General features: G+C 35.8%; 1 protein-coding gene across 2 annotated transcripts in view; it reads left to right on the forward strand.

Moving 5' to 3' along the window:
• Naam (Nicotinamide amidase) overlaps nucleotides 1-19,359 on the forward strand; it is a 109,815-nt gene that overhangs the window by 70,862 nt on the left and 19,594 nt on the right. For both annotated transcript variants that reach the window (XM_073989145.1, XM_073989136.1), the window contains exon 3: nucleotides 8,450-8,636. In XM_073989145.1, coding sequence (XP_073845246.1) covers nucleotides 8,450-8,636 — 187 coding nt within the window. The remainder of the gene's footprint in view (nucleotides 1-8,449; nucleotides 8,637-19,359) is intronic.

Below are 19,359 nucleotides of genomic sequence, written 5' to 3' on the forward strand. Positions count from 1 at the left end.
TATGTGAAAACTATTTTTTTTTCAAACAAAAATAATAACTATTTTTTGACACAGATATTATTTTGGCACTGACATCCAAACTATTATACCGATCATTATATATATTTTTTTTTAATTTTTGACGGGACGTATATTAAAAGAAAAAAACTGTACTACGATTAAAATGGGGGCATACACTATCAAATTTTGATGTCAATATCTGTAGTAGTATGTGTAAATTTTTCAAAATATGAGAATGTGTGTTTGAATTTTCAATGAAACACAGTCAATCCGATGAATATGGTTTTTTTCAAAGTTGTCAAAAAGAAATTTTGAAAAAAAAAAAAAAAACAAAACATTAGTTGTGTCTTTTTACTTTTTCAGTAATAATTATTCAGTGACTTATTTTTAGTGAGTAAGAGAGATTTTACTCTTTGATACGAAAATAGAGAAAAAAGTAAAATGACAGCATTTAGTAAACTTTAGCAAGATAACAGTTGATGACCGAAACAAAAACATTGGCGCCGATGCATGAAAAAAAACTAACTCCAAAACAATGAAAAAGTTCTTCAATTTTAAGCAAAATAAATAAAAAATAATTAATATATTAATAAAACAATCAATAAATATACATAGCTGAATCGTAATATTTATAGCATTTTCCACAAAAATAAGATAAACATTGAGCAGCTGACCATTAGCAGATGATTAAAAAACAGCTGATTGAACTTGCTAAATGTTGCTGGGAAAAATTCTTTCAGCAACTTTTAGCAATTTCTCAGCAAACAACTGTCTAAATTGTTCTCTCACTTCGCTCTCTTTTACTGAACTTTTGTGTAAAAAGACAGCATTTAGTAACATTTAGTAATAATTATTACAAATTATCACGTAAAAAGACACACCTATTGTGTTTTTAAAAGAAATAAAAAAAATTTAAGTTCACTCATTTTTAGAGGAAAATTTGAAGATTTTGGTTGCAGATTGAAGGCTGATTGAATGCTTTGCTACACACTTATCAAGCACACACGTACAGAAGAGGTTCATCGGCTGGACAAGCCAATTTGATAGTGTATGGGCCGCTTAAACATTTTTCAATCAAGAAAGAAATAAATGTTAAGAAGGACAAATACAGTTGAATATTTTGTAAAACCTTTTCGCAAATTACTGATTATCACTGATAAATATTTTATTACCTGGAGTACGAAGATATTTGTGGAACATTGTAGGCAAGGCCTACATATGGTCGGCCAATAAGCCCAGCTGATTATTATGTTTGATGTCAAAAATATTATTGTGATTTAAAATACAAAGAAACTAAAATCAAAATAATGTAAAATCTATTATTTATTAATTTTCTCGTTTAGAGTTAAGCTTGATGATTGGAAATTATTTGCAAGTGAAAAAGGAAAGCCAAGGACTCGAACCCACATAGTCACCAAATTACGTTACCTGGTTTCATTGGTGGTAAAGCAAATCTTCGGACGTATCGACTATGTAATGGCTTCTCTGTCCTAGAACTTATCGTTTTTCAAATGCAAATGTGTTTTGTACATTTACGCGGATACTTGCCCAATGAAACCAGGTAACGTAATTTGGTGACTATGTGGGTTCGAGTCCTTGGCTTTCCTTTTTCACTTGCAAATAATTTCCAATCATCAAGCTTAACTCTAAACGAGAAAATTAATAAAAAATCATTAAAAATGATCTTCGCCCTTACAGGCAAAATTTCAAAAAATAAAATCTATTATGTTTGTTGTCAAATGTTGTTAACAGTACTCTGAATGGCCGACCTTCTGTAGACCTTGAGTGTATGTATGTATATGTATATAGCAGAGAATGGAAAAATATTAATGTATCTGCCATTTTGTGCACGATACAAAAAAGAAAAATGAAATTAATTGTTTGCTTCAGTCGCTAATTCTATTTTTAAGTCATAAAGTCTTGCTTGTTAAAAGGCTATAAAAGAAATGTATGACTGTAATAATTTGCGATACATAAATAAAAAAGTTTTTGTTTGTCTATGATAAAGAAATATTATACATATATTTATATCACTTTTGTCTATATTGGGTGTTATTAGACTTTCAGTCATATGGCTATGAAAAACTGCAAATCTTTGCATGTTCCACTGAAACATTTGTACATAGGAAAAAACTTTCCAATTCAAATTCGATTGTCATCATATGTATGCTTGTTTGTTTCGGGCAAACGGTATGTCAGTTTGTACTATGTATAAATTTTCACAAGTAAAAAAGGATCAGTCGGCTTTATCGACATTTTAGTTGGTCACCGTAGGATTTTAGAGCTTTTGTAAACAAGGACTTGCCGCGAAAAAATATTTTACCGTTGTAATCAGAATTACATGAACAACCTTCGATGAAAATTTCAAATCAATCCGCGAACAGCCGTTAAATCTGAACTTAATCGAAAAGTTGAAACTTTTGTGAGTGATGTACCGGAATTATAATTTAAGTTTGAGAGAAATATTACGGTATGCAACGGTTGGTCACTTAAATTTTTGGTGGTCACTTAAATAGCACTAGAGTTGGGTATATATACGCAGTTTGTGCAAAGAAAAAATGTGGGCCATTGGAACTGCGAAGTGAACGAGATAGTTCCATATAGTTCCTTTGGCACAACTCTAAATAGCACATAGGCTAAAATTTTGAACTTTTGTTATGGAAGTAACCGAAGGTTTTATTCTGTCCGATATAGACCTTCTTTGAACTTTATGAACGTTAGTAAGGAATTATTCTCATAAGTCATTTTTTTGTTGGTGTCAGCAGGATTTTTAGAGCTTTTGGGCCATTATCTCAAGATGTATGGACTTGCCCTCGAAAAACATTGCACCGTTGTAATAGTCGCCGCGAGGACAAATCAAAAGGATCCGAGATCTGGTCTAAAATTGTACTTATATAAAATATTGTGTGGGAGGTACTCGTAGGCGGGAACCGTATTCGAACTTGATATATTTTTGGGTAAGATATTACGAGAAACAAATATTGGACGAAATCAGTTGATCCGCTCTAGAGTTATCATGTGACACCATATCGCGTGATGCACTGTGGGAAATCCTTTCCCTAAATGGTATTCCGGACAAAATAATAGTCCTCATTCGTGAACTCTACAGGAATTCGACATGCCATGTGCGTTTTAATACAGCAGAAAGTTCACCTTTATGACTACAGCCGGAGTTAAACAGGGATGCATTTTGTCACCAACCTTATTCCTGTTAATGCTGGACTTTGTTATGAACAAAACAAACAGCGAGGCCCCATGTGGCATACAGTGGAACCTCAACAATCGCCTAAACGACATTGACTATGCCGATGATATTTGTCTCATGGCCCACCGTTTTGAAGACATATGAAGAAAAAATACTAAATAGGCTTATTACACTGTGCCACAAATTGGAACTCAAGGTCTGTGCGGTGGAAAATTCCTTTTGGAGATGAAAGCCCTTAGTGAGTATATTAAGAACCCAAAAGGAAATTTTCCCCATAGGTCAAGTTTCTGAGATATCGCGCGATGAATTTTTTGAATTTTCGCCTGTGATGCTTGAGAAAATAGTTTTATATCTCTGTTTGCCGTTATTGTAGCTTCATTTTGAGATTACATGTCTTCAGTCAAATCGAATGGCGAATCTTTTTGTAGAACATTTCATTCTTCTAACTCAATTCCTTTCATGTCCTTTTCGTCCTTTCTTTCTTGAACCGTAGTAAAAGTACCACAAGTTGAGATTTTACAGCATCCAAATATTCCACAAAAATGTTGCTCAGAGAATTTTAGGTATGGTTCTCATTGACAACTAATCGATATTGTCACGTTTTCATTGTCTTTTTTGACATTTACCCGATTTTTGTTCAGAAAAAACCTATGTTTCGTTTTTCTGTATATTCGTTATTTGTTATGTATTGGTAGGTAGACATACCCATTGGTTATCGCTTATATTGACATCTGGGATGTATCTGAAATATTTACCATATATAGCTCCCGATATGCTGAACACGTTAATGAAAGATTTTCTTGGAGAATAGATCCGGTTATCTAATATTTTGAACCGGATATAGGGATATAAAACCCGGATTTTTTACCGATTTTAAGTAACCGATTAAGGTTATATGTATACCATTAGAAAGCTAATAAAATTGCCAATCAGGGAAAATAAATTTTTTGACAGCATCTTACCTGAGTTCTGTGCTAAAACAAAAAACCCGTATTCTTGAACCGTTTTTAAGGAAAAATATCACTGCGCGTAAATAAGAACATCAAAGCTTGGTGGGTGAAATATTCTTTTTGCCGATGAAAGTGGATGAAGTCAGTATTATGAACCCGGAAGGACAGTTATGCCGTAGGTCAAACTTCTGAGTTATGGCGTGATGCATACATTCTTGATGAACTTTAAAAGCACGACAATAAACCCGTAACATAAATTCCTTGTCGCTATAACTCAGAAGTTTGACCTACGGCATAACTGTCCTTCCGGGTTCATAATATTAACTTCATCCACTTTCATCGGCAAAAAGAATATTTCACCCACCAAGCTTTGATGTTCTTATTTACGCGCAGTGATATTTTTCCTTAAAAACGGTTCCAGAATACGGGTTTTTTGTTTTAGCACAGAACTCAGGTAAGATGCTGTCAAAAAATTTATTTTCCCTGATTGGCAATGTTATTAGCTTTCTAATGGTATACATATAACCTTAATCGGTTACTTAAAATCGGTAAAAAAAATCCGGGTTTTATATCGCTATATCCGGTTCAAAATATTAGATAACCGGATCTATTCTCCAAGAAAATTTGTCATTAACGTGTTCAGCATATCGGGAGCTATATATGGTAAATATTTCAGATACATCCCAGATGGCAATATAAACGATAATCAATGGGTATGTCTACCTACCAATACATAACTAATAACGAATATACAGAAAAACAAAATATAGTTTAATTCTGAACCAAGTCCGAATAAATGTCAAAAATGACAATGAAAACGGGACAAAATCGATTAGTTGTCAGAGAGAACCGTACCTAAAATCTTCTGAGCAACATTTTTGCAGAATATTTGGATGCTGAAAAATCTCATATTGTGGTACTTTTACTACGGTTCAAGAAAGAAAGGACGAAAAGGACATGAAAGGAATTGAGTTAGAAGAATGAAATGTTCTACAAAAAAATTCGCCATTCGATTTGACTGAAGACATGTAATCTCAAAATGAAGCTACAATAACGGCAAACAGAGATATAAAGCTATTTTCTCAAGCATCACAGGGGAAAATTCAAAAAATTCATCGCGCGATATCTCTGAAACTTGACCTATGGGGAAAATTTCCTTTTGGGTTCTTAATATACTCACTAAGGGCTTTCATCTCCAAAAGGAATTTTCCACCGCACAGATACCTTGTTGCACAGTGTTATCAATGCATCTAGTATAGGCCTCAAAATTAACATCAAAAAGACAAAACTTATGCCGCGAGGACAAATCAAAAGGATCCGAGATCTGGTCTTAAATTGTACTTATGTAAAATATTGTGTGGGAGGTATCCGTAGGCGGGAACCGTATTCGAACTTGATATATTTTTGGGTAAGATATTACGAGAAACAAATATTGGACGAAATCAGTTGATCCGCTCTACAGTTATCATGTGCACCATTTTAGAGAAACAATTTTAACTTTTGAGGGGAAGTACCGGAAAGAGTGAACTAATATGCCACATCTTCAAACTTGATTAAGGCAGTTAATGCAAATTAACGCTTCCGTCTGTCTATGGCAGCGTTAATTTGCATTAAGAACTGAATTTTATTTTACCGTGACAGACGACAGTTTCTGCATTTCCGAAACAGCTGATTGCTGGTAAACATTGATGTCAACGCCTGCGCGTTGTCGTAACAACAGAGAATAAAGGTAGAATTAGACGTGACATAGCCATAACGCCATAACCATAGAAAACCAAAACCCAATTGGTTTCTTATGGTTATGGCTAGACATTTCCATAGGTTTGGTTGAATCAGCTGATTGATATGGCCTTATGGCTTTATGGTTATGTCACGTCCATGGCCCAATAACAGGTCCCCCAGCAAAATCAGATGATTTCGATTTGAGCTGTCAAAATTCATATTTGTCATTTGAATTCGCTGTGAGGTATAGAAATGTCAAACTGTACAGAAACAGGTAGATGTATCTCGAAAAAAGAAAATAAATAAACTTAATGTTGTAGACGTAAAATGTCAACATTTTTTGTGTTATGTATGAGTATTTGATTTACAATAACTTATTTTAGCAGTTCAAGTTCGATCAGCTGGTATTTTCTGTTTCGTCAAACAAAAACAACTCTTTTTCAACTTTTTCTCGGAAAATGTTTTGTATGTATCTACCTGAATTGACAGATAAGAAATTCGCCTCAAACAATTGTTCGCTTCTGTTTATGAATTTCGACATTTAAAATCTTTGTTTTTCTATGAACTCGCTTGGAGGACCTGTAATTGGGCCATGGTCACGTCTAATTCTACCTTAACAAATTCAAATGAGAGTTATGTCAGCCGTTGTTTATCAAAGGGACATTACTGCCCTATCAATTCTCTCTCATTTTTGGACCCCAATACTGGTAAAAAACTATTTTGTTGTTGTTTGCTCAAAGCCTGTGTCTCAGAGAATGAATATGTTCTCTCCCTTACATGAACATGGGCTCTCTCTACAGCAGTCATGCACGCGCCTTTACGAAAACGTTAAACACAACTATCTTTCCCATACAATTGCCAACAATAGCATGCTCTTCGTGTGCATCTCTGCTCTACAGTATTGCCATATTGAAATACCTAAATTCAGTTTAAATTCACTTTGATTTTGTGCATAAAGAATGTGGATAATGCACGAATTAATTTGAATTAAGTCAGTTAATGCAAATTAACGCTGCCGTCTGTCTATGGCGGTGGTGCTCAAAATATTTTGCGCTATAGTCTCTCTGAGCGAGTCTTTCCTTTGCTAAGCCACGACGGATAAGAATAAAAAGAACATACATATGTTGTTGTTGCAACCACCTCTCAGTCTTCGTTCAGATGTCAATGAAGAAGGTTCTGTTGTCGCTTGTTTCAATGATTTTTAATTTTAGCAATGCATTAACGCACACGCTGTTTGAGGAGAGAGCGAGAGAGAAAGTCGTATGCATGAGGCCGCAAACAATGCGATTGTGTTGGTGCCGATACCTGGTCTAGGGTATAAAGGCCGAGGGCAAAAGAATGAGAAAGAGTTGTTTTTGTTTCAATACAACAAACTGATGAGGACATGTGGTGACATCCGAAACTATACCAGCCAATAAAAGAAGGTCGTGAGGGCCGATTAAATCGGCCGTTGTGCCACAAAAAATTAAGCCTTGTGTGAGCGGATAATGCAAGATGGCCATGTTATATACCGTGAGATAGAGACATCCTTTGGCATTTCTTCCACCAACTAACATTTGACATTGCATGAACACCTGGACGCAAAAATACCGTGAGATAGAGGCATCCTTTGGCATTTCTTCCACCAACTAACATTTGACATTGCATGAACACCTGGACGCAAAAATGGATTTTTCTCGTTAGATCCAGCAAAATTGGAAAATCGTTTAAAAAGAGACACTTGTGGAATGGTGTAAAGAAATTGTGAATAAATGCGATCGCAGTGCTTCAAATGACGTTTAAAAGATCGACGAATTTTGAACTATGCATATGAACCCGAAACATAACAGCAATCGACCGTGTGAGTCTTCGAAAACGAGCCAAATCCTTCGAAAGTTGTTCATGTAAGAAGCACTTCAAAGCAAATGGTCGTCTATTTCGTCGACAAAACTGACGGTGTGGCTACTATACGGTTTCAGAAATGTAGGATGGTGAATTTTGAGTGGTGCACAACAATTTGTTTGCCTCTCGCCTTCTTCGCTTTTGTTTGCCTCTCGCCTCCTTCTCTCGTGAGAAATTCGAAAAACGAACAAGAAAAGACGAATCATTCTGCATCATGTCAATGCGAACCGGACACAACGTGAAATTGATGGGTAATCCGCCGTACAGCCCTGACTGGGGATCCAATGACAAGAAACAAGGCGTGGTCAATGATTTTCGTCATCAGAAGATGCTGTGAAATCGTTCAAAACCCATGTTTTGGAGGGTCTCCATCGGAGTGGAAAAAGTAATTAAAAAATTGGTTTGATGGCATGAAAAGTGTATAAATCATCCTGGAGACTACTTAGGAAAACAATAAAACTATTTTCGATGTTAAATATTCACGTTTTCATTGTTAATCCAGATAGTTATCGTGCTGCCCTCGTATTATATTTTCTTTTTGAACAGGGCTATAATCTTAAAGATTCTATCAACATTTCAAAATTTTTACAGGATATGAGCCTCTGATTAAATTATAAACTTTTTTGAAAAACAATATTGTACTTATATATACCAAATTTAAAATAAAAATTAATTTTTATTTTATTTTTAGTGATGATCGCTTGAGTTTGGCTGAATTCAGTTTAATATGCCGAGCTCTGTTTCGTAATGACAAAGGCCATATTTATGATGTACCCGAAGAGCGTTTGCAAGAAATATTTGCAGTATTTGACACAAATGAAGATGAGTTCATTGACCGGGATGAATTTAAGTTCTGTTGGAATAATTGGATAAAAACGGTAAGTTTTATTTGAACATTTAAAAATAAACTGTGTAATGGCCATTTTAATACAGATTAGAAAAAAGAGTTGTGTGTTTTGAGTGCTATTTTACTGTCATGTTTTTTCTTTCTTAGTATATTTACGTTTTATTGAAGTTTTGCATTCTAGTCCAGCCTTTCGTTCGATTACACCAATTGGGAGGAGTCTCATATGATGATGATGGTGATGACAAAGAATGATGCGTTGTAAACAACGCAATTTCATTCACATTCACAAAAAAAAACGTTTAAATGTGCACAGTATACATATACACATACGGAGAATATGCCAGTTCCGAGTGACTACTCACTTGGAGCATGTGAAATGAACGAGTAGAAGAACATGACACAGTGTCATAAACACTCAACTGTCATGTTAAAAAGGCTTAGTGTTCTTTGATAGATTAAAAGGACATATGCAAAATATCCGTTGGCAAAATGTATTAGACTCTATACACAGATCTGACGAAAAGAATTAGAGGAAAAGTTCAAAGGCACGAAGGACATAGGAGATTTTGTTGTTACAAAACTAGTACCTAATTATATCAAATTAAAAAAAAAACATAGATTAGTATTTCAAGCTATTCTTAGTAATTTATAAATATAACTTTTCTATGAATTTATTTTAAATTATACATCCTATTATACATTCATGAACTTGAAACAAGTCCATAAAATGTACTGAATTTTCTTAGCCATCAAATGGCATAGAAGTAGACGGACATAGGTATGTATGTATGTGTGTGTACATTGTTACATGTTCATATGCACCAATATATCACATCAAAGCGAAGGCTGGCAAATATTTTCAAAGGATGTTGAAGCTGTGCAATCAACATCAGCAACGCCAGTCTCTGCATCATTGGATATTTTCCCGGAAGCCTTTAATATGGAAATGTGATAATTTGTCTATGACGTTGTCGACATGTCAACGTTGTTGGATTCTATGTGTTTCGTATGTTTGCTAGTATTGCATTTTTCATACTTTGTTTTGTGTATTTCTTTCGTGCATGTGTGCGTATGTGAAACATTAATATACTGTTGCAGTTTGTTCTTGTGACTACTCTAACTACTACTTTATGGGATTCTATTTTGTGGGTAGATATTCCAAAAGCGATGTGAGATATTATTAATATGGTGTGGTCACAAGCTATACATACCCAGTAAAAAATTCCATTACTAAATAATGGGTTTTTATAGTAATCAAACACAAATCACCCACTAACCCATTAATTCAACAAGGACATGTCGCGCTTATTAACTATGGAGAAAGCGAGCTAAACAAGTATTAGTCAAATTTGCCGACAGAGATATACCCTCAGATTGTGAGAATTGAAACACTTAAAAAAAAAACTTTGTATTTAGACAAAAATATAAAGCTCAAAAGTTTTACATAGTCCCTTTTGGGAGTTGGTCTTATTTTAGGAGTCATTCCTCTTGATAGATATCGCGCCCACTAGTCATTTCAGTTGGTCATCAAATAATTTAGAGCATAACGTACCATCCGTAGATGTGGACAGATAAAGAAAGTACAAAGAATGTTTTGCTTTAGCGGAAACAATCATCCATGAAGTTTCACACAAGGTATGATCCGGCAATCGCAGACTAAAAGTGATCGGTGAGTGCATCGAAAGAGACCACCAAACATAACACCAAAATATATGAAGTGTCACAATGGGTGATTCAATAAATCATATGGATTCAGACCGGATATCCAAAACAAGCGTAGTTACCTTGTGTGAAACACTAATACCAGACAGAGACATGTGGATAGGTGGAACCCCATCACAACTCCCATCTTACATATACTATTTGTGTATGTGTCGATCGCGGTGCGCCTGAACTAATTTTAAATGAAAGGCGCTTGCAGCTAGGAAGTAGCTGTGAAAATTCCCTACAAGATTTTTATAATTATATCCTCAGCATTTATGCTAACGAGGGTATATACACTTTCATACGGGCAAAATGTGCCTCATCGAAATAATGGTTTTAGACCCCAAGTATGTTTGGACGAAATGTGTTTCAGACAATTTGGAGTCGATTTAGCAATGTCCGTCCGTCTGTCTGTCTGGCTGGCTGGTGCGCACGATAACTCTCGAACGGATGAACCCATTTGGTCCAAAATTTGGTTTTCGCAATAGTTTGTTTAAACTTAGTTTAAGTTCGAAGATGGGTTATATCGGTCCACTCCCTGCGGTACCTCCCCCACAAAAGTTCGAAAATGTTCGGAAAATTTGTACGTACGATAACTCTTGAAGGGAGTAACCGATTTGTTCCATACTTTAAAAATCGTGAAATGTCTACCAGGCTTAGATGAGTTTCCAATATGGACTCAATCGGTCCACTCCTTCGGGTACCTCCCACACAAAATTTGGGATAAGTTCAGTTTAGGACCTGCTCTCGAATCGCTTTGCTTTTTGTTTTAGCTACTTGTATTCACTGCCCCCTATACGACGGTAGAAGTATCATCATGGGCAAGTCCTGAGAAAATAGCCCCAAAGTTGCAAAAAAACCCTATGACACCGTGTGAGGTGGTTGGAGCGCAAGATAACTCTCTAATGGATCTGCCGATTCGGTCCAAAATTTGGACTTAGTAATATCCTTCAGGACTTCAGTAATATCCTACCAGATATAGATCAGGTTCAAATATGGACTATATTTGTCCATTCCATCCGGTACCTCCCGCACAATCGAATCACCTGCAATCGAATCACATTGATTTTTGTTGAAGCAACTTGCATTCGCTGCCTCAATAACGATGTTAAAATTTTTTTCAGGGGCAAGTCCATACTTCTTGAGCAAACAGCCCGAAGGGTGTAAAAACCCCCTATGGCACCATATGTAGTGGCTGGAGATTCACTTCCATAATGGTGAATGTCGATCCATTCCTTTAAGTATCTCCTCCGCAAAACTGTTGATCTTTAATCCTAATCAACATTTTTGTCGGTTCATACATCCAAAATTTTTAAAACCCCCTTAAATACATACGTTTTTTGGGAAAAAAATTTTCAATATACACAGGCTGAGGGTATATCTCTGTCAGCAAAGCTGACTGATACTTTTTTAATTGTCAAAATTTAGTTTAACTTCTAAAATGGCCTATATCGTTCCTCCCTAAGGGTATCTGCCCTACAAAAGTTCAACATTTGTGTATTAGTGCAGTTAATTCCTAATCCGCAAAGCCGACTGACACTTTTTTACTTGTTTTTTCTAAGTTGTACCATTTTTGAGATATAGAAGTCCAAATTAAGACATTGCATTAACTCCATCGCCTTGTTATAAAACACGGTACGCCTATACTAACTTTAAATGGAAAGTGATGCAGCTGGGAAGTTGTTGGGGATTATGAAACAACAAAGTTCAGGTGAGAAAAAAAATCAAAAAACAAAAAAATCGACGGAGGGATTTTTAAATAAAGTTCAAAGTTCACATTTTAGGCTTTTTTAGATTTTCACGATTTTCCTTGAAAAGGCAAGTCCTATCGAAATGGGGCAACCGAAAATGTCGTAGGTGAACATTTTCTAAAAGATTGACCTTTATGATTTGTTCCTAGGTTTTACCAGTTTTAACAATTGGGTTATAAGCACATCTGTAGTGCGATTCTCTAACACATTTTTGAGTTACCGACAAAAATCGGTAAAATTAAAACGCAAAATTATAAATAAAAAGTTCAAATAAATGTTGACAACACTCTTGCTATCGGTAGAACTTTACGACTGTTTTTTATTTGTCGCTAACTTACCGAAAAACATCGGTAATTACCGAAATTATAAGCATTTTAATTTTGCCGACAATTGTCGGTAACTCAAAAAATGAGTTAGAGAATCGCACTACTGAACAATATAGGTTGTATGAGGGTATATGCCATTTACGATAAAAATGTGTCTCATCGAAATACTGATTTTTGATCTCATGCATGTTTGGACGAAATTCGTTTCAGACAATTTGAGTCGATTAGCCATGTCCGTCTGTCTGTCTCTAGCACGGATTATCCTATTATTTCTAAGCTTAGTACCTCGTATTATTTTGTGCAAAGTTTGAAGATGGGGCATATTTGTCCACACCCCACAAAAGAAATATGCGTTAAGTTCGGCTAGGCCAAACTTTTTATACCCTACCCCATGAATATTCTGAACTAATGTGGATGGTACGAAAGTACCAATATTCACAATTGTAGGCGGATAATTTTTTTTTGACCACTGAGAACCCCAAATACCTAATTTTAGCTAATTCCTCAACGTGGGTCTATGTCCTCAATTTTCGGTGGAGAAGTTTTTTTTAATCACTTTCAACCTTAAACTCCAAGTGACATCTAAATTCCTTAAATCGGGAGTGGGCCTATGTCTACAATTTTTTGCGGATCCTTAATGCTAAATTATTCTGATTTAGAGCAAAAATGTAGATAGTAACTTCCAAAAACCTGAAACCGGGCTATACCGTTATATAAGGGCTACTAGCAAATAAAATATGAACAATATTTAATATGGAAGTGGTGAACACTGGCTATTCTGTTGTACTAAAACATATTTTTAATACCAACATTTAATCGATTTTAATTAGTACAGCACACTGTAGTTAGAATTTCAAAAAAAAAAAAAAAGAAAAAAAATCTGCCGTATTGCACTCCTACACAGCTACCATATTTTTTATTTCGAATTACCAAAAGTACGACCTCATATCACGACATACACCAACAGAGACTCATATTGCAAATTTCAGACTACTTCTGGTTTTACCCCTTCACTAACACAGCATTCCCTCCCAGTACGAATTTCCAAACACTAAACTTTATCTCATCCCTTCACAACAATTTAAGTTTCTAGCTTGAGCGGTTTCGCCAAGAACCCGAAAATTCTACGAATGCCGAAAATTCTACGAATGCCCCTCGACTTAGGGTATTTTAAAAATAGAACAAATCTATATTGTCCAATTTTCTTTAAATTTGGACCTTGAATACTCAGAGGATATAAAAGTTTAATTTAAAAAATTTATACTTCAATCCATTTTCCAACCGAAATTCGGAATATGCCACAATTCCGAAAGGTTAGAAAAAACTATTTAACAAAAAATTTTACTTAATGTGCACGGGTATGTAAACCGTATATAACTGTAATTTGTTTTTTTTTTTTTTTTTTTTGATGCATTTCATAGTTAACAAATGCATATATAGTTAACAAAATTGTAGCATAGGACCACGTTTTCAAATTAACATACAAAAACATTTTTTGGAAAGATACGTCACGTTTGACTATATAATTCCAGTACATTATTTAGAAACGCATTCGCGTTAACATAAAATCAATAGAACAATATTCAGTACAATTTTTCAATCTCCGAACTTTATCACAAATTTCAGAGTGATCTTCATAACAAATATTTGTCCATTTCGTAGTTTTTGTCCAAATTATATAATCCAGGCTTTGTTCCTACACCGAACGCCAAAATTAGTACCATTTAGTACTTTTCGTTCCCCTATAGCAGGTATTTCTCACTTTAACCGTTTACACAATACCAAAATGGTTTTTGTACCAACACGTTACCAAACTTTTCGTACACATAATTAAACGTTTCAAAACTTACTTCCTTATATTCAAGATATATTCCAACCGCAATTCTCTTTTCCAAATTTTGTACCATTTACCAATTTTCGTACACGACTTTACAAAAACTACTTTCATATCTAAGCTCCATCCGTTCACCTAAATCCATATTATATCCAATGTAGTTTCATGTAGCACTTTTCAATAAGTACGAATTTCCAAAGTTACCGCAATCCTTTACTCCAAGAGTAATCTGTTCACGCAAATACAAATTGTATTGAATTTAGTACCATTTAGTACTGCTTCCTGCACATTAGTATGATTTTCCAAAGATACCTCCATATCTTAATTCTACTTTCCAACAGTAATCTTAATTCCAAACTTCCGGATTCCAGCTCTATCCGTTCACCCAAATCCAATTCATTCTTACTCTTCATCGGTGACCCTCATTCTAAATTTCAGGATTCCAGCTCTATCCGTTCACCCAAAACCAAATCGTACTAAATTTAGTACCATTTAGTACTTTTCGTACCCTTATAGTTCGAATTTCCAAAAACCTTTCATCGTTACTCTCCATCAGTGATACTCATTCCAAATTTCAGGATTCCAGCTCTATCCGTTCACCCAAATCCAAATTGTACTAAATTTAGTACCCTTTAGTACTTTTCGTACACTTATAGCTCGAATTTCCAAAAACCCTTTGGTACATCTTTCTAGCTCTCCATCAGTTACCCTCATTCCAAATTTCAGAGTTCTAGCTCTACGCGTTCGCGTAATACAAAGGATACCATATTTAGTACCTTTTGGTACTTTTCGTACCCTTCCAGTTCGAATTTCGAAAAATCCAGTCTTATCTCACTCCTAAACACCAACAGCAACCCACACTAAAAATTTCAAGTTTCTAGCTTCAGCCGTTTCGTCTGGGCGTTGATGAATCAGTCAGTCAATCAGTCAGTCACTCACCTCACTACTCTTTTATATATATATATATATATATATATATATATATATATATATATCAGTGAAAGGCATTGTGACTCACAAGAGAGACCATGTGCTCTAAGTGAGCGTAAATTGGTTATCGCTCACAACCTGTGTAGATGCTAACACGTTGTGAGCATCAACAAATGTACGCTCATTGAGAGCACAAGGGAGACCCAAATAATTTCTCTGCCTTACTCTGATATAGATAAAGGTGGATCTATAATTGTTCCACAAACATCCCATACGGGACAAGGGAGACCTCTCTCATATCAATGAGTGCACCCCGTTTCATATTAGCTCAGTGATATGGGACCTACTGTTTATTGGTGAGTCCGAACGGCGTGTCCTAAGACACCACTTGTAGAGAAGTTTTACATGGCTGAAATACTCTGGAAATGTCGCCAACATTACTGAGAGGTTTTTTGCCACCGTTGAAAATTTGATGTTGCCTGATGGGTGCCACCGTGGTGCAATGGTATGCACACCCGCCTTCACGCTAAAGGTCGTGGGTTCGATTCCCAGGCCAGGCAACATAAAGGTGGATCTATGTCCATAATTTTTGGTGAAGAAACAAAGACGCATATTTTCAGGGTCATAACTCAAATTTGTGGATGCTAGAGTGATTTCCACAGACGGACGGACATTCATAGATTGACTCAGAATTATACCCTGATCAAGAATATATGTATATTAGGGTGGGACGATTTGAACACCATCACGGCAGCCTGGAGGTTTCTGATTCTCTGAATTGTAGTGATCAAAAAAGTCTACTAGACCATGTCTAAAGTTTAAGTCGAGCTTCCGGATTTTGACTTGAAGTATTTTATCCATTGAGAGTGTACTAAGAACCCAAAAGGAAATTTTACCATAGGTCAAGTTTCTGAGATATCGCGCGATTAATGGTTTAATTTTTGCCCCTTAATTTGTGGGAAAATAGCTTTATGTCTCTGTTTAGTATTATTGTAGCTTCATTTCGAAATTAGATGTCTTCAATCAAATCGAATGGCGAATCCTTTTGGGTTCTTAGTACACTCACCAAGGGCTTTTCCACCCACTGACTTTGAGTTCCATTTTGTAGCACAGTGTCACTTATCGATATTTTCCGAAAAATTCCCACTTTCTCAAGGCCAAAACTACATGAAGGAGCATTCCGATGCATTAGAGAGTTCTTAACTATTGTCTTGGCTACCACTTTTGTATTTGTTTTGGACCGAAAATATCAACGGTTTGGCTGTTATATGCCAAAATATCCAAAAACCCAGGACAAAAAACTTCAAGTCAAAATCAGGGGGCTCGATTTACACTTTAGACATATGGTCTAGTAGACTTTTTTGCTCAGTACAACCGCAAGAATCAGAAACTCCAGGCGACCGTTAATATTTTTATTTCAATACATTACAAACGGAAGACTATGGTGGAGGATATACAATTAATTATTATTCGCGCTCGATAACTATCGTAAAAATTCTTCTAGACAGTAGTCGATATTCGAATCTGATCTATATCTGGTAGGTAAACTAGGATGTGTAAAGTATGGACCAAATCGGTTACTCCCTTCAAGAGTTACTGTGCGCACATATTTTCCGAACATTTTCGAACTTTTGTGGAGGTACCGGAATGAGTGGACCGATATAACCCATCTTCGAACTTAAACTAAGTTTGGACAAAATACTACGAAAACCAAATTAGGGACCGAATCGGTTGATCCGTTCGAGAGTTATCGTACGCTTCAGCCAGCCAGACAGACGGACGGACGGACATGACTAAATCAACTCCATGTCGGAAACGGATTTCATCCAAACATACTTGGGGTCTAAAACCATTATATCGATGAGACACATAATGCCCGCAGGAAAGTGCATATACCCTCGTTAGCATAAACGTTTTTGGGCTGCGCGACTGTTGGTAACCCCTTAACTGATTGTGAATTTTACCGAATTGCCATTGCTTTCACAACGCTTCCCATCTTGTATCTGTCATATTACATTTTCTCTTCTCCATAAATTTAAATGTTGGCAAACAAATAATGCGAAATGAAAAGTGATGTATGAGAGCAATTTCGAAACACATGTTTATTAGGGTGGTGTATTTTTCACTTAAATTATTCTTTATTCCATTAACTTAAAGAGATAACGATTTTTATATGATGATTATGTTTAATGTCGTCATCTGAAATGCCCAAAGACAACCCTGAAAGGGATAAGTTGAGGCCTACATCTTTATGCATTTTAGGTGACGATGTACATTTTAACTGTGCATTTGATGGGCAACTATAATATTTTGAAAAACTCAATTTATATAAAATTCTATTTCTCTAATATTAACATACTAAATTTTTAACATGTTTACAATTTGCGGCATATATTGACAGCTTTGGGTATGAGGTGGAGGTGGTCGTGGGGCATAGGGCTCCCTGTTAAATATGACAAGTGAAATATGCGAACATTTTGATATTGAAAATAGAAAAACTGAAACAAAAAGCAAACAAAATGTGCAACATATCTTTTGATAGATTATATCAATGACAGCAAACAACAGACAACACAAAAAAGGACAACAGGACAGCGATGAGATTAACAGAAATATTCACACTCACTCACTCGCACTGCCAGTGTGACAACAACGACAGTGTAAAAACAGATTCCATGTCACACAGATAGATGCAAATTGAATAAAAAAAAACAAACAACAACAAGTAGCACAACTACGAGGACACCAGCACCATGACTCTCACAACAAGAAGAACAACAACAACGACGACCATACCTTTGAAGAGCAACACTCTACACGGATGTAAACAAATTTTCATGTTTGTTCTGTTGTTTTTAGCGTTTTTCCATGAAAATCATTTAATTGAAAATTGATATGAAACGTTTTGTAAATATTGGCGATATGATGCATATCCATCCATCTATCCAATAGCCCGTCCGTCCATTCATTTACCCTTAGCTAAGGTTGTTAATAAAATATACCACTTAACGCGATGAAATATGAATATTTATGCGATTTGGTTTGTTACAGTGTCAAATGGAAGAGGTAAAAAGGATGTAACAAAAAACAAAGAACAAAAAAAACCTTAATGATTAGCCGATTAGGAATAAATAAATGCAAGTCTGAATCATTCGACAAAGTTGAGTGATCTCCAAAGACGAGATTCAACATATGTAATTTTATTTTGTAGTTACAATAAGTGCACTGATTTTTATTTCAAAATAAGTTGGGCTAAAGATCTTGCTCTCAGAATATGCTTGTCTCAGTCTTTAATTATCGAGTTCTTCTTTTTACAGAACATTTTTTCCATAACCCGAACTAAGAAAAGATCTCTAATCCTCTCAGTTTGCTGCTGTATTTTCCCAATCTGGGATATGTAGCTTTCTGATGTCTCGTTTCACTTGTTCGCTCCAACGAAGCTTTATCCTTCCAGATCTGTGTGAACCTCCATGCGGCCCGTATTTATACGCCTTTTTAGCGGGTTCATCATCACTCATTCTTATGACATGGCAATCATTGTATCTCGAATAGTTCAACTATACTGATGTCGTTGTATAGTTGATACAGGTCTTTGTTCATACGACTTCGATATTCACCGTCAACGCAGATTGGGCCGTAGATCTTTCGAAGAATTTTTTCTCTCGAGCACACCAAGCACTGCTTATCTGCTTGCGCAAGTACCCATGCTTCTGTATCATGCATTAGCGCGGGCAGTATCAGTGTTTTGTAAAGTGTTACTTTTGTTTGACGAGATGTGGCTTTATTCTTAAACTGCTTACTTAACCCAAAGTAGCATCTGTTGGCCAACACTATTCTTCTTCGTATTACACAACTGATGTTGTTTGTTCTGTTTATGGCGGTGCCGAGGTAGACGAAGTCCTTTACTACCTCAAAATTGTAGGTAGCAACATTCACAGATGGTGCGAGATCTGTGGACATATTACGCGTCAATACCATCAACTGGGGTTTATCGCCGTTTACTGCCAGACCGACTTTAGCAGATTTCCTTTCGACTTTTGCAAAGGTATCAGTTACTTTCGTTACCGATCGACCTATGATGTCAATGTCGTCGGCATAAGCAAGTAACATATGGCTTTTTGTGTATATTAAGGTGGGCGATTTGAACACCATCACGGGCGCCTGGAGTTTCTGATTCTTGGGATTGTACTGAGCAAAAAGTCAGCTTGA

Source organism: Musca autumnalis, unplaced genomic scaffold (genome assembly GCF_047663935.1).
Source record: "Musca autumnalis isolate F117 unplaced genomic scaffold, ASM4766393v1 scaffold_1, whole genome shotgun sequence".
Classification (NCBI taxonomy): Eukaryota; Metazoa; Arthropoda; class Insecta; order Diptera; family Muscidae; genus Musca; species Musca autumnalis.